Source organism: Halichoerus grypus, chromosome 10, assembly GCF_964656455.1.
Source record: "Halichoerus grypus chromosome 10, mHalGry1.hap1.1, whole genome shotgun sequence".
Lineage (NCBI taxonomy): Eukaryota > Metazoa > Chordata > Mammalia > Carnivora > Phocidae > Halichoerus > Halichoerus grypus.
Genome location: NC_135721.1, coordinates 138,991,875 through 139,006,486, shown reverse-complemented (window position 1 = coordinate 139,006,486; position 14,612 = coordinate 138,991,875). Strand labels below are relative to the sequence as shown.

At 56.5% G+C, this 14,612-nt stretch overlaps 1 protein-coding gene across 1 annotated transcript in view; it reads right to left on the bottom strand.

Annotated features, from left to right (window-relative positions):
- The window catches only part of MYT1 (myelin transcription factor 1), a 79,865-nt gene that overhangs the window by 5,736 nt on the left and 59,517 nt on the right, over positions 1–14,612 (bottom strand). Inside the window, exons 13-19 of the mRNA XM_078057412.1 lie at positions 14,408–14,532; positions 12,929–13,186; positions 10,217–10,371; positions 9,037–9,099; positions 8,857–8,925; positions 4,150–4,212; positions 3,700–3,783 (exon numbers count right to left, since the gene is read on the bottom strand). Coding sequence (XP_077913538.1) covers positions 3,700–3,783; positions 4,150–4,212; positions 8,857–8,925; positions 9,037–9,099; positions 10,217–10,371; positions 12,929–13,186; positions 14,408–14,532 — 817 coding nt within the window. The remainder of the gene's footprint in view (positions 1–3,699; positions 3,784–4,149; positions 4,213–8,856; positions 8,926–9,036; positions 9,100–10,216; positions 10,372–12,928; positions 13,187–14,407; positions 14,533–14,612) is intronic.

The following is a 14,612-nucleotide window of genomic DNA, read 5'->3' as shown; positions in this document are numbered from 1 at the left end:
GGCCTCCTGGATAAACTCCCACTGTCCGAGTGATTCCTGAAGCATTCCCAACCAGACACGAAGGCAGCAGAGATCATGTTCCCTCTCCAGCCGCAGCCTCACGCCCCCCGCATCCCTGGAAGGTCAGCAGCTACCCTCTCTCTCCACCCCTCAGGAGCCATGATGCCCCTGGGCCCTGGGCTAGCTCTCTGGAGCCTCTGGGTCTACACCTAGACCTTGCTGCCACATCACGTCTACATCACCCCAGGAATGTGGAGGCCACACCCTGTGGATTGCACCAAGCAAAGTGCCGGGGGCCCTGGGGGTCACAGAAGGTCACAAGTGCACATGTAGCCATGCAGTGTGGGGACAGCAGAGGCCCCATCACCCCACAGCATCCCAAAATGAGACTGTCAAGGCATGATATCCATAGATGTCCCAGCTTCGCCACATCTGAAATGTGTGTTCTGGAAGGAAGAACCCAGGCCACAGGGCTCATGCAAGAAAGACTCGGTTCAGACATTCCATTGTGCCTCCTGCCCGAGGCTGGCTTGGAATGGTATTTTCCTTTGTTCACGTTGTTCCAGGACAAGGAGAGAATCCCTTGAAGAAATAACACAAGCCCCAGGAACAGGTGAGGTAACTGGAGAAAGGTTCAGAGTGAATCCCCCTCATGCTGCCATTGGAATCCGTGCACCACAGAAAACCAGCTGATGCAGAGGGCTCTGGCCATCCACCTTCATGGCCTTCAGGACAGACCTGGACCAGGAACTCCCTGAGATACCTTCTGAGCACCAACATTTCAGGATCATGGGATCTGAGCTCAGGACCACCTAGGAACCAACAACTGACCAAGGATGAGATCCTGCAGCTGCAAGTTCTCAGTTTTCTCCCTCCAGCAAAAGAGACTCATATAATTTGCCATTTGTTTTTACCCACTTTTTAGGGGCCGCAGACCTGCCAAACACACAGGACCTTGAAAAGGGACATGTTGCCCCAGTTTAGAGAGAGGTCTCTGGGGTGGGGAAGTCAGAGGCAGGAAGTCTTTTGGAGGGCAAGGGCCGCCCGGGGGCTCCTGCCGCAGCAGGTGAGGGGACGGGGCCTTGCTGCCCGGAAGTTGCCCCCACACTATGGCCTTGCCCCCAAGGTGGCCACTGCAGACATTTTCCTAGCCTCCTTGGCCTGGATCCGTCCTCATTTGTCTCCTCTCTTGGTGCCCATCCCTCTCTCTTCTTTGTCCCACACACATGGGCCTCAGACATGCAGGATGGCCCTGAGCCGGTCCAAGGTCATCTCGGCAGGCAGTCCAGAGTGAAGATACTGCCACGGGCCCTGCAAGGAGCTTGGGGAGGATCCACTCTATGTCTGCCCCTCACACCTGGATACCGCCCAGCTGTGGGGTCCCAGCGGACACTGAAGCACGTCTGAGCACCCAACAGAACAAGATCAAAAGACCAAATGAGAAGCAGCTCTTCACGGTTACAACACAGAGTTGAATCTGAATTCCTTTTACTCACATTCTTTGCAAAACCCTAACCCTCCTCATCAGGAATGATTCCCTGGAATTTATTCATAGTGGGTATTTCAGACATGTGGACAGCAACACTGCTTTTCTTCCCCTCCACATCCAGTATCCAAATCTTCAGAGCTATCAGGTGACCTCACACTAAGATGTGTGTGGGGTGCCAAGTCAGTCAGCTTCTGTGCCTCCCAGGTGAGCCAGTGGTGGCGCCGCCAGGACTCCAAGGTCAGAGGCGCATCTCTTTTGTCACATGTCGGTGTGGCTGGGGACAGTGGTGGGGGTGGGGGGCTCTCCACAGGCGATGGGCGTTGAGCTCCTAACCCGCACACTGGAACATCCACAAACTTTTATGGCCAGTTATTTCGTTTTGGCCAAAGGGATTTACCACAATCTACTGACATGACTTAATCTCAAATGGTGCAGACACAAGATGTCATAAAAGGGAACTCTTCCTCCACCAGCCTTCCACAATCACAGCGAGCAAGCACATGCTCACAAAATCCCGTCACTCGACAGGACCTGACGCACCGATTAAAGTTTCTGCTGTGGTCTGCACTTGTTGTTATAAATACAGTTGAAGTTTATGGCTGGGGAGGAGGCCCTATAAAATGGAGGTGCTGAATGGGCACCCCCCCCCCCCCGCCTTGCCATGGAGCCATTAGGAACTTCATCCATCCTGTAAATGCTGACCTGCTTCTAAGTCATATTCTCCACTTGGCTGCAAAAATCTTGTTTTTTAAAAAGCAAAGTTGACAGCACATTAGGAGGAGGAAAACCATTTTTCCCAGTTAACTTGAAAAATGCTGATCTTGATTTTAATCATTTGCAAATGCAGCACAATTCACTTATCATAACCCTACAGCAGGATCCTTTCTAATCCATAGCAGCTTGTGTTTATATGGCTTCTCAGAAGGATAAATGTTCTTCCTCCATCCTAGCATTTAGTGGGCTGCATTCATGACACCAACATCCACATACTTTGCATTTTTGAGTTAGCATTCATTATAGTTTTATTGTAAAAACTAAATTAAATAAACAAGCCACAGCCTTTTTACACCAAACAGCTGGTGGGGCCAGCCCCTTGGAAGGATGTGATGCTGGTCAATCAGGTCTCTCCTCTGTGGCCAAGCAGATGTTTAGGTGCAGCTGGGGTGAGCTCCAAGGAGGAGCTACTGATTCTTGGTCCAGGTTGCTCCCCTCAGCAGGGGTGAGCATCCAGCTACTCTTGGCCCAAAGGCAACGCAATCAGGGCAGCTGGGCTTTCTGTGCACCTGCCTGGCTATGCCCTGACCAAGCCAGCCCCAAGGCCTGCGCCACGACGCAGCCAGAACCCTTCCCTTCCACTCCTCAGCTGGCAAGGGGACCCAGTGCTCTGTTCACTGTCAGCTCTGAAAGTCCTGGGAAAATTGAATGGTGGATCACTCTGTTTGCCCCTGTGGCCCAGCCTTGCCCCTACCGGCAAGGGGGGGTTCAGGGGGCAAGTTCCCTTCTGGAAGCATAAACTTGCAATGATGCAACCCCTACCAAGTGGGGCACTCACAGGGTCAGAGTTCACACACAATCCCCCTGATGACACGTTAGGCACCCCCATGAGACGGTCAGTGGTGGGTATCAAGGACTTCGATCACGTAAGGCCCAGGATGTCCTTGCTCCTCCCCACAGCAGTGTCGAGGTCCCAGTTCAGGGTGACCCTCCTGGGCTCCCCCCTTCCATACCAGCCCCCTGCAAAGGTATGTGAGTGTGCAGACACACACAATTCAAAAACTGATCATCTTTCTAACCATCCTCTCCTCCTTGCCTCCTGCACCTGTCCTTTCCCATCAGACCACAGCTGTGCAGGTTTCAATACCCATGAGCACCCTGGGGGGCTGCTCCATGCCCTGAGCCCTCACCCAGGTGACCCCCCAGGTGCACGGGCAGCAGGGCCCTTTGCCTCTCCTGGCCCCATCAAATACCCCCAGATCTGAGGAGCCCAGACGGAAGCCAGCGCCTCTGTGTGCTCTGGATACAACACACACAGCTCACAGCTTCACAGGGGTCCACATGCACAGTAGGAGAACTTCAGTAAAAATGGGCATTGTCATTGACAAGCTGTGCTGATGAAAAAGGAGCCTAGAAGGAGCTTTTTAAAATTATAACATACAGGAACATCCCAATTCTGCAAAACAACCATAGGAGTCAGCAAGACCCCCACTTACTTCATCAGCTCGGGGTCTTCCTTGTCGTCCTTGGTGGGTGTCACCCTGGCTCCACTTTTCTTGGCACGAGGGCAGCCTGACAAGCTAGTTTTGAAAAAGGAAAAAAAAGCCACTGTGGTCCCAGAACAGCAACTTCTCACACCCATCTGCTCCACCCATCCCTTCCAGCTCTGTGGCCAGCCACCCCCCAGGGGATCCCAAGGGAACTTCTGTCCTGGAGCACTCTCAAGGGCAGGAGGCCGATGGCAGGAGGTGTCACCACGAGCCCTTTAGGTCTGGTGGCAGAGGGCGACCTGATCGGGCTTCAGGAACATCAATTCAGATGACAGAGATGAACCAGGCTCCAGTTGCCAGCAACATTATTGTCTTATTTGGAGCACTGCAACTTTGTCTGAGGAAGAGACCCGTCCCGCTCCATCTGGCCTGGCACCCGGGGCATGGCAGGCTCACCTTCGGTGTGAGGCGTAGTTCCCAGTTATGTGGCCAGAGCCGTCACAGCCGGGCGTGGGGCACCTGTGGAGGACAGCGGAGCTGGAACCGGAGCCAGGGAAGACACTGGACCAGAAGGGCCCCCCTCTGTGCCCAGCCCCCGAGGGGGCCCACCCGCCTCCTCAGCACTGGTCTCAGAAATGGCGTGCATGTCCTGGCCAGCCTGCCGCCATGACGCCTGGCCTTCAGAACGTTGCCACCCGGTCTCCCCAAGGGGTCCAAGAAGGCCAAGACAAGAGTATATCTCCACTGCAGGAATCATGGGCTCCCATTTCAGCCTTCAATGGGGTTTTAGGCTGGACTAGAAGGTTCCAGAACACATATGGGCCTTTAAACAGCATTCAGAAAGGCAACCCTAACAGTTAAGATGGGCTCATCTTCCTTGACATGACTAGGAGGAAGAGGGGTTGTTTTCATGGAGGATTGCCACCATCTGAGCGAATGAACTGATGTCTACTGAGCACGCATGACACACCATCCACAGCGCCGTCACCTAGAGGTGGATTTCTCAGTGAGTGCAGAAGTCCCACAGCCAGAGGCTGTTCAGCGGTGGCAGGCACCAGCCAAGGGTGAGGAGGGGGACACAAAACACAGAAGCCCAACTTGATGCGTCCAAAATGTTTGACAAACATATCCCATAGAAAGTGAAAATTACACTTTAATACACAAGTATGGGTTTTCTTAAATTATTCTTCCCTGTATGTCCATGGCGGAAGAGTGAGTGAGTTCCTGCTGGTACCAGAATGGGGAGGTGTGCCTGATTCTGCAGGTGGATCCACCAGAAATCTCCAGAGCAGGTCTGCCACTTTGTACCTTGTTGCATGGAAGGGCGCAGCTCCAACCCTGTGGGACCTAGCAGGACCTTGGTGTTTGCATCTGGGATCTCACAGAACACTCATCTGCGGGTTCTGGTCTCATCCTCACACAGAGAAGAAACCGTGGGAGCCGAGGCCCAAGAGGGTTATGGGGACTCACATCAGCTGAAACAGGACACGGGTCTCTGCCTCTCAATCAATAGAGTTCTCTAAGGCACTTAGGCCCCTGTGCTGTGCCCACAGCCCTTCCTCAGCAACCTCTTCCACCGGCCAATGCAGCATCTGGCATTTGGAGCCGGAAGCCGGAGAGGAAGCCGGCACAGCCGAAGGACCCCCCCACAGCTCTTCGGCTGCCTCCTAGAACTCAGCAGGCCAGACCTGCCTCTTCCCATCAGAGGAAGCGCAAAGCTGGTGTGGCAACATGGGAGGGGTCAGTGCCCATCCCACCAGCTTCTTCTCCAATCCCACTGTCTTTCTCAAGGCATCCCCTTCATCCCTGTCCCGCGGGCCACACGTGGGAAGCCTCCCTGGGCTGACAGCAGGCCCACCAGTCCAATCGCCCTCCTGTCGGATTTAGGGATAACTCAAACCCTATGAGATTATGATGGCTCCTACTCTGGTCATGTGTGGTCACATTTCAACCCACACACGTCTAGGGCAAGAAGGTTTTTGCATTTTAATAGAAACCACACACCACCTCCATCTATGTGAGCTTCACTCCTTTCACAAAAGCCCCCAACCCGTACAAAGGTCCTGCTGGGACACTCTGTGTCTCTACATCATCCGAGGTCCCAGGGTGCGAGCTGCAGTGGTTGGCCCCTTGCTGTGGGCACCAAGTCCTTCAGGCATGTCAGGGTATGCCCTCACGCTACTCTCCGCTGAGGCCAAGGCCCCGTTGATGCCTCCCTGCACCCTCCTCAGCTCAGAGTGCCCTGCCAAGCGTTCTCATGGCCCGCGCTAGCAGGAGCCCTGTCCTGCTCTCTGGAAGGCTAAGTGCAGAGACTGAGGAGGGTGCTTCTCCTTCCTGGGTTTGCAGGTGCTCGGGTGGCCGCCTGGGGCTCCACTCTTTCTCGGCTTCGGGAAAACATGGCAGAACTCAAGCTCAGTGCTGCAGGTGGTGGGCAGGGCATCAGCAGCCCCAGGCCTCGATGCCAGTAAGTGCAGGTCTGGTCTCTGGTGCAGCCCCCGTGGCACCTGTGAGTAAGGCTGGCAGGAGAGAGCATGCACATGGGGATGGTCCCTGCCAGGTCCCAGCACAAGGGGGCCCACTGAGGCACACCTTCTCCAGACCGGGGGCGGGGGGGCTGGCACATGCACTCCTTGCTGAGGCCCAGTTCAATGGCTTTTCGCAAAAGGCGTGGCCAGTAGAAGATGATGTTCATGTGGCTAGAGAAGCAGGTATCCATGCTGGGCGCTGGCTGTGTCAGCCACTCTCGTGCCCCTGAGGACCCACAGGATCAGTTGCAGGAACCCCACCATCTGCTTCTGAGTGCATTGTCTGGGCAAGAGGAAGAATCCTGTGTCTAAAGGACACACTATAGCTTGATGGCGCACACCAGGTCTCGTCTCAGAGCCCCATCCCTGTCCCATGGTGAGGAGGCCACCCCCACCTGTCAGAGCCCCCATCACACCGCTTGCAGGGTACGCACCCTGCACCTCAACTCCCCACACACAGACTGGGCTGAGTGGCCCAAGGCAGCTGTGTCCCCAGCCCCTGACCACACTGGGCACTTGGTAGGGAAGAGCAAATGCCCTTGGGATTCGATTAAAGCACAGAAAACACATGATCTGAGGCTGTCACTGCACCCAGTTGTTGATAGGGAGGCCACCGAAGGAGCCCCATTTGCAAGGCAGTGATGTAGGTGTCTTTTCCTCTCTGGGGACAGGTCATCTTCCCCCATCACCGCCACAAGGCTGGTCAGGAGCAGCCTCTACAAGATGCCCACTGGACAGGAAGAGGGAGGAAGAAGAGGGAAGCACCAGCACACCAGGACCATCTTGGAGGCCTGCCTGCATCCACCCCGAGCCCTCGCTGTGGCCCGAGAGCCCGCATCCACCCCGAGCCCTTGCTGTGGCCTGAGAGGACAGAGTTGACTCCCACAGAAAGAACTCTGGGGCCAGAGAAGAGCTTGGGGGGAGTCGGGGCACCTTCCCAGACCTTGCCAAAGCTGATGAGTGACTTGTTTCCACACAAGACCTTCTGTTGCTATTTCTAAACAAGTTTGGGTTAAGGTTCCTCACAGGCTCTTAGTCGTAGACGAGCACTAACCTTCCCAGCTGGCCATGTTTCCAGACCCAGACCAGGCCCTGAGCACCTGCTCTGCAGGAAGAAAGGTCTGAGAGCTCTAAAATCATTCTGGCCCTCAAACTGGAAAACCATGAAAACTAATTACAGTTAAAATGCAAGTTGAATTGGGAAAGGAAATAGGAAAAAAGCACATGGGAAAGACGTTAGGAGAAGAGAGGAAGGAAAGGGAGGGGAGGTGGACGAAGAGGGTCCTGAGCCTGCAGGACGGATGGTTTCAACTGGATGTCTGGGGCTGGACACGGGAGTGGATGAGTGAGCATGTGAATCTGCCATGATGAGCTGAGCCTCAGAAAATGTTCACGTTAAAGCTGTTAGCTCTTAGAAGGACGATTCTGGTGGTGGACCTTGCCCAGAACAGAGGGCCCCATTGGTAACAAGGGGCAATGACATGCTTCTGGCTGCTGGGACCAGAGCAGCCTCCCCAGAGTGACAAAGAGGAGGCTGGCAGGATGGGGGCACTCTAGAGATCTAGAGCTTTCTGCCCTGTTTCTAAATCAGCTCAGGCCCCTTGGAAGCCTTTGGCAGCAACAGCTCCTCATCTTAGAGGCCCTAGGGCCCCGGCTCCTATCTGGTCCCAGACAGAATGAGCCTAGATTCAGTGGCACCCAATATGGAGGCTCAAGGGAGGGACGAACACCCCTGGAGAGGGAGTGAGCTGAGAGGACAAGAGTAGGACCTCCTTCCTGAGCCTCTGCTCAGCCTGGGAGCCCAGGATCAGCACTGCATGGCTCAGGGTCACAGTGGCTCAACTGAATGCATAAAAACCAAAGGCAATGACAGTCCCCAACTCCAGCCCCAAGACGACACTGATAACCTGGGAAACCTCTGGGTGCTTCCATCACATTTGAGCAGGGCAGTCAAGCAGGCTAGTTGGTGCCCACAAGGCCTGGCCTGCCTGTGTGTTAGGGACAGGGAGGAAAAGCAGAAAGAGGGGATGCTCAGCAAGGAGAAGGGGATGAGCATGGAGAGGCATATCTGGGAGGATCACCAGGGGCCAAGACAGAAGCAGCTGCAGGGGTCGTAGGAGAAGGGCAGGGCAAAGAGTTTTCTCTTGCATCATCAGCACCCAGATCCCTTAGCGAGAGCCGCGCAGCCTGAAGCCCGCTGAGCCACAGCAAGACTTAGAAGCCAAGGCCAGCTCTGGGCTTCTCCCACACCGCAAGGGCAGTGACAGAAGCAGGCCCAGACAACCCCATACTGGGTCCTCGGGAGAGGGAGGGTGGGCTGGGCCATCAGGAGCTGGAGGCGGGTCCTCCGGCCCTCTGTCCTCAGAGCAGTCGGCAGGGCCGAGGGCAGCACAGGGGCCTGCAGCAAGGGACAGGCAGACAGCAACACTCAGAGCAGAGACACACAGGCGGCAGCAGCAGGAGCCCCCGGCAAGCAGGTCGGCCCCTCCATGGCCTGTCTCTCTGCCCCATCCTGCTGGGAGGGGCTCCCCTGGGGCTGGAGCCCTGGAGAAGGCCGACTTTGGCTGGGGCCTCATGGAAGGAGAGAACAGAGCAAGGGAGCCACCCAAGAGACGGGAGGCCAGGAGGGCAGACATACTTGAGGTCAGCAGAATGGGCAGCCATGAGGTTTCTGAGGCTCTTGTCAGCAAGAGGGCAACCAGAGAGGCTGAAAGAGAAGAGATGGGACACTGGGGTGAGCCAGAGGGGGAGCAGAGGAGGGGAGGGGAAGACCCACCACACAGCACCCAGGCCAGGCTGGACCCGAGCAGGAACGAACCTGCGGTGAGAGGCATAGTTCCCGGTGATGTGGCCGCTGCCATCACAGCCAGGGGTGGGGCAGCTGGACAAAGGAAAAAGAGTGTCAGAACAGAGAGCAAGGCACACCTGCCAGGCCTGCCCCCCGGGCGGAGCCCACTCGGGGAGAGTGGCCGACACTTGTTCTTCACTCACCCACGAGCCAAGGGGCGACTCCTCCCCCCTCGGTCCTCGGACTGCAAGCTTCTCCCACACAACTTAACTCAAGGAGGAAAAAGGAACCGAATTCAAGCTCAGCTTGAAGCTAGGATGCCTCTGCATGCACACGTGTGTGCACCCATGAACGTGTAGGCAGGCGGTTCTTTCCTAAAGCGCATGACCCTCCCTGAGGACAAGGTCCCAGACCAGAGCCTGGGAAGAGTCAGCTACAGGTTTGGTTCACAGCAAGGAGAAGAGGAACCCCAGGGACAAACTGAGCACAGGGGAAGCCTGGGTCCCCGGCGGTGCAGGCGCCAGCTCCCACAGTCCTGTAGAAGACGGGCTTCTCCAAGGGGGGTTGACTCGCCCTGTCAGTTCCCAAGAGCCTCCGCTGCTCTGGGCTCTGCACTTTGGATCCCCAGAAATCCCGTAAGGGGCTGCTATTATCTCAAGCTTGAAAGTGTCAAGAACCGACAGGGCAAGGCTGTGGGGTGGCATCCAACCATAGGGTGACTCCTATCTACCAGCAGCTTCCCCAGTCTGCAATGGCATCTGCTTGGACCCCGTGAAGACCAGCTCAAAGGGGCTAGCTGGGCTGCCAGAGCCGAGGGCACTGAGTCCTAAAGCAGAGCGCACGTCAGGCCTGGGCTCTGTAAGCCAGGGCAGATGGCTGTGGCTCGGGAGAGGGTCAGCTTCCCTCGGCCCTCGTCTTGCTCTTTGGGCCCGAACAGCAGCTCTTCCTTGCTCTTACACTTTAGAAGTTTGTGTTAGATCCAAGTGCAGCGCAGAGATGACGGAAAACCTGTCACCCATTGCCAGGCTCAAGAGGGTCGTCGTGCAGGACGCCCAACCTCTCCGGCCAAGAGGATGGTCGGAGCTAAGCTGGGGCAGGGACAAGGCCTGGGGCTGAGCAGATCCGGTCATTAGGGACTCAGACCAGGGCACGCTTTCTTCCAGACAATGAAGGTTCTCGGGGACTCCTCTTGGCCCAGGTGGGGACTTACGTGAGCAGCTCCTTCTTTATGTCCTTGGAGAGAAACTTCATCTTAAAGTTGGTCAGGGTAACTTCCCCAGGATACTTCCGCTCCTCAAAACTCTCTTCCGACACTTCCTGGTCATCTGCTTCAGAAGAAGCAAAAGAATGGGCTGCTGGCTCTGACTGCAAAAAACCAGCAGGGAGACGTTTTAACCAGCTGGCGGGGGGCCGGGCGCCCGACCCGGGGGCTGAGGGAGAGGGACCCTTCAGAACAGTGTTCACAGAGACATTTTCTGGAGTCTCCTGCCTTCTGGATGAGGGAGGAAGCCTTACCCCCCCGAAAAAAGAAAGCACAGAAGACAGCACCCCTGAGGGGCTAGAGCGCTCCCCCACCTCGGCCAGAGCCGCTCAGCTGCCCCAGGGATGAGGAGGCCTGGACGCTGCCCAGTGCGGCCGGCTGCGCCACCCTCCCACGGCCCCGGGCGTGTGGGTCACCGCCACCTAACCGCCGCTGGGCCACCTTCTAGACACAAGAACCTACACAGAGTGCAGCTCCTTGGGGCTCAACAGACAGTAACACCAAACAAGTGTTTGTTGAGATGCTATGACGATGAGAACACAAGGCGAGCAATAACATACAAAATGTGACTTTGTGACCCCCTGTACCTTCCCAGCCAGCGCCAGGCCCTGACCACAGCAGGCCCTTCATAAGCTCAAGTTCTAGGTCTGGAGGGGATCGGTAACCAGCAGAGGGCAGGATACTATGGACACAGGGTTGAATAAGGACAAAAGTAGAGAAGGTCAACACACCCTGCAAGTGGGTCTGTGCTCGTTCCTGGTCCAAATCCCAGTGCTGGCATGTGTGTGTGTCTCAGGCAAGGTGTTCAACCTCTCCGGGCCCAGATGGTACACTTTCAAACCTGAGATAATAGCAGCCCTTTATGGGATTTCTGGGGGTCCAAAGTGCAGAGCCCAGAGCAGCGGAGGCTCTTGGGACCTGACCGTGAATCTCGTCAGTGTCGGGGGGCTGCAATTCCTGGCACTGATACACTGATACGATCACTACACGAGGAACGGGGAAGCGGGTCCTTCCCCTGAGCAAGTTGGCCTTAGCTGGGTCCTCAGGGTAGATGGCAGCTTCCCAGAAACACAGGGAGGAGGCTGTTCCAGTGCAGGGAGAGCAACTCAGAGGCCCATGGACACTGCCCTGACTGCTGCCAGAGGCTGGGATGGGAGGTGAGGCTAAGGGTGAGGGCGCAGCCTTACACAGGATGGATCAAGGAGCCTCAGGCGGAGCTAGAGAGTCTAAGTCAGGGGTCCAGGGCCACGGTAGAGGGGCCAGGAATGCCTGGATGAGGGAGGCATTTCTGGGGGTGACCCACCTGTGCCCAGAAGGGGGCTGGAGGAGAGGAAGGGACTGGGAGTGAGCTGAGGCTCTAGGGTGGAGAATGACGGTGGGGAGGAGTATGGGGGCAGGCTTCTGTGGGCAAGGACCTCAGGACTTCTGAGACTGATGACATGAGTCTTGGGGTGCTCAGAGGGTGTGTGAAAGGAGAAGGGGAGGGGCAAAGCAGCCACGGATGTCAGCCTGAGCTGGGGGTCATGGAAAGGGGCAGGGAGGGGCCAAGCGAGGGGCTGCAGTCACCAGGAAGGGGGCTTAAACCTGGGGGCAGGTACAAGCAGACGGTACTGGTGGCTCCCCCATAAGAGGGCCCCCCCGGCCTCAGACTGGGCTCCCAGTGACCAGGGAGAAAACCACCCACACAGTCCCAGGAGACCATGTCCCAGGCCAGCCCCTTCCACTCAGGGCTCAGTCTGAGAGGTGTCCCCCTTCTGGGCCTAACCCTAAGTTATAGCCACACCACTGCACCAAGTGACCTCAGCCCGGGGCCCAGTCTGCTCCTTTATAACGTGGAGATGCATGTGAGGTATGTGGAGGGAGCTGGGGGAGGGAGGGTTGAACTGCAGATGGTAGTTTCCCAGAGTGGGATCTTCCACAGGGACCGTCCCCCCTGCCCTTCTGGGGTTGGCGGGTGAGGTGCTGGCAGGGATGGGGAGGGAGAAGGGGGGGACCTGCAGGCCTGCCCACACTGTGTGGGGGCTCCCCAGAGTCTGTGCCATCTCACAACTGGGCTCTGCTACTCGGGACGCACACCTCTGTGGGGAAGAGCCTTCAACCAGTCCCACTCTCAGGAGGGTAGAGTGGTTAGAAAGGGATGTCTCCCTGTCCCCAAACTGCGGCTCCGACAAAGACACCTGGCTTGTTGCTCTTTACCAGGTGGTGCTGGTCTTGGGACTCAGGCCACTGCCCACCACAGGGGGTCCTCTGTCCAAGGAGCCAGCTGGCTGGGTTGTCCTGTGGATGGTGAGCGGGGACTGCTGCCAGAACTCAGGATGTCCCTATCTGGACAGCAGGTTGCAGGGAGGCCACAAAACCCAGGAATTTGGAGCCATTCCCAAATATTTCCCATGGGATGTGAAAGAAGCCCTCCTTCTCCCCATGCTTTCCAAGGGCCCACAATGGTGATGATCACCGAATCCGTGGAAGTGAGAAGACAACTCCTCTCTTAGACGGGACAAGACCACAGCATAGCCCAAGGGTGAAAAACCCCCCAGGAGGGCAGGCCGATCCCTAGCTTCCTAGAGGTAGCAAGGCCCCATGCGGGCAGGGACAGGACCCTGGAAGCTCTTCCTGGAGAAGCAAGCACTTTTTACACCAGCCCTCTGGCCCCACACCCACCTCCTCAGGCTCCTCCTCTCGTTGGCGGCTGGGCTTGGTGTAGTCCAGAGGTCGATCCCACTCGTCCTGGCGGGAAGCCTGGCTGGACTGGGGCGAGGTCATGGAGCTGCTCGGGGCGCTGGTACCGCTCTGGCGCTGGGAGGCTTCGGGAGACTTCACCCCAGGGCTGCTGCTGCTGGGGAAAGCGCTTTCTCGCTTGCGGTGTTTGTGCATGCTCAAGTCCAGGGTTCCATTCTCATCCACCTCAATGTCCGCAGCCTGCAATTGTGGAGGCAAAAATCCATGCTAGCGATTTTACCCTTTCCCAGGTGTGCCTTCTGGTACATTAAATCAGCATTACAGAAAGCCCAGAACAGTGTTTCCCTTGGAAGGAAGCAGAGCCAAACAAGAATAGAAGAACCTCTGAGAAGCAAGATTCTTGACTTGCCACTTCCTGAAATTCACGTGGAGGGCCTCCACTCTCTCTCAGGTCTTGCGAACATCACAAAACCTTGAGACGTGCTGACCATGATCACACAAGGACATGTGCTCAACCCTCAGATTCAGGGGAAGATGAGGTCACACGTGTGTGCAATGACCCTCAGACTCAGGGGAACACATGGGAACGTGTGTGTGCATTACCCTCAGACTCAGGGGAACACATGGGAACATGTGTGTGCATGACCCTCAGACTCAGGGGAACACATGGGAACGTGTGTGAGCATGACCCTCAGACTCAGGGGAACATATGGGAATGTGTATGGGCATGACCCTCAGACTCAGGGGAACACATGGGAACGTGTGTGGGCATGACCCTCAGACTCAGGGGAACACATGGGAACGTGTGTGTGCATGACCCTCAGACTCAGGGGAACACATGGGAACGTGTGTGAGCATGACCTCAGACTCAGGGGAACACATGGGAACGTGTGTGGGCATGACCCTCAGACTCAGGGGAACACATGGGAACGTGTGTGAGCATGACCCTCAGACTCAGGGGAACACATGGGAACGTGTGTGAGCATGACCTCAGACTCAGGGGAACACATGGGAACGTGTGTGGGCATGACCTCAGACTCAGGGGAACACATGGGAATGTGTGCGAGCATGACCCTAAGACTCAGGGGAACACATGGGAATGTGTGTGGGCATGACCCTCAGACTCAGGGGAACACATGGGAACGTGTGTGGGCATGACCTCAGACTCAGGGGAACACAAGGAAACCGGACCCTCAGACTTAGGAGAACATGAAGGAATATGCGTGTGCACAGCCATTCAGTCCTCCTTAGGCACAGCACACAGAGCTCTCAGAGGGGACTCATCCAACCTCTCTGGTCATCGTGAGCCACGACCAGGAGGAAGAAAAGGTAAGAATGATAATTGTCAAGTGGACACTGAGTGTCCCTAAGCACATTTCATGCAGGGGAATGTGGTCCTGACTATAAGTCCCACCAGCCCGTCTCTGCCTCAGAGGGGCTCCTTGTAGGGGACACACCAACCTTGCTGGGCAGGTCCTGTGGCTTCGTGCTGAGGTTCTCGGGCATTTCCCAGCAGCGCGTGGAGAGGTTCAGGATGGCTGTGGCGGCCATGTGTGCAGCCTCGGCATCATGCGCGTAGTCGAAGCCTGCAGAGGAGGATGAAGTGCAGGGGCTGTGCCTGGGGGAAGAGGCCTTTGGGAAAGGTTTGGCTGCAAAAAGGGAACAA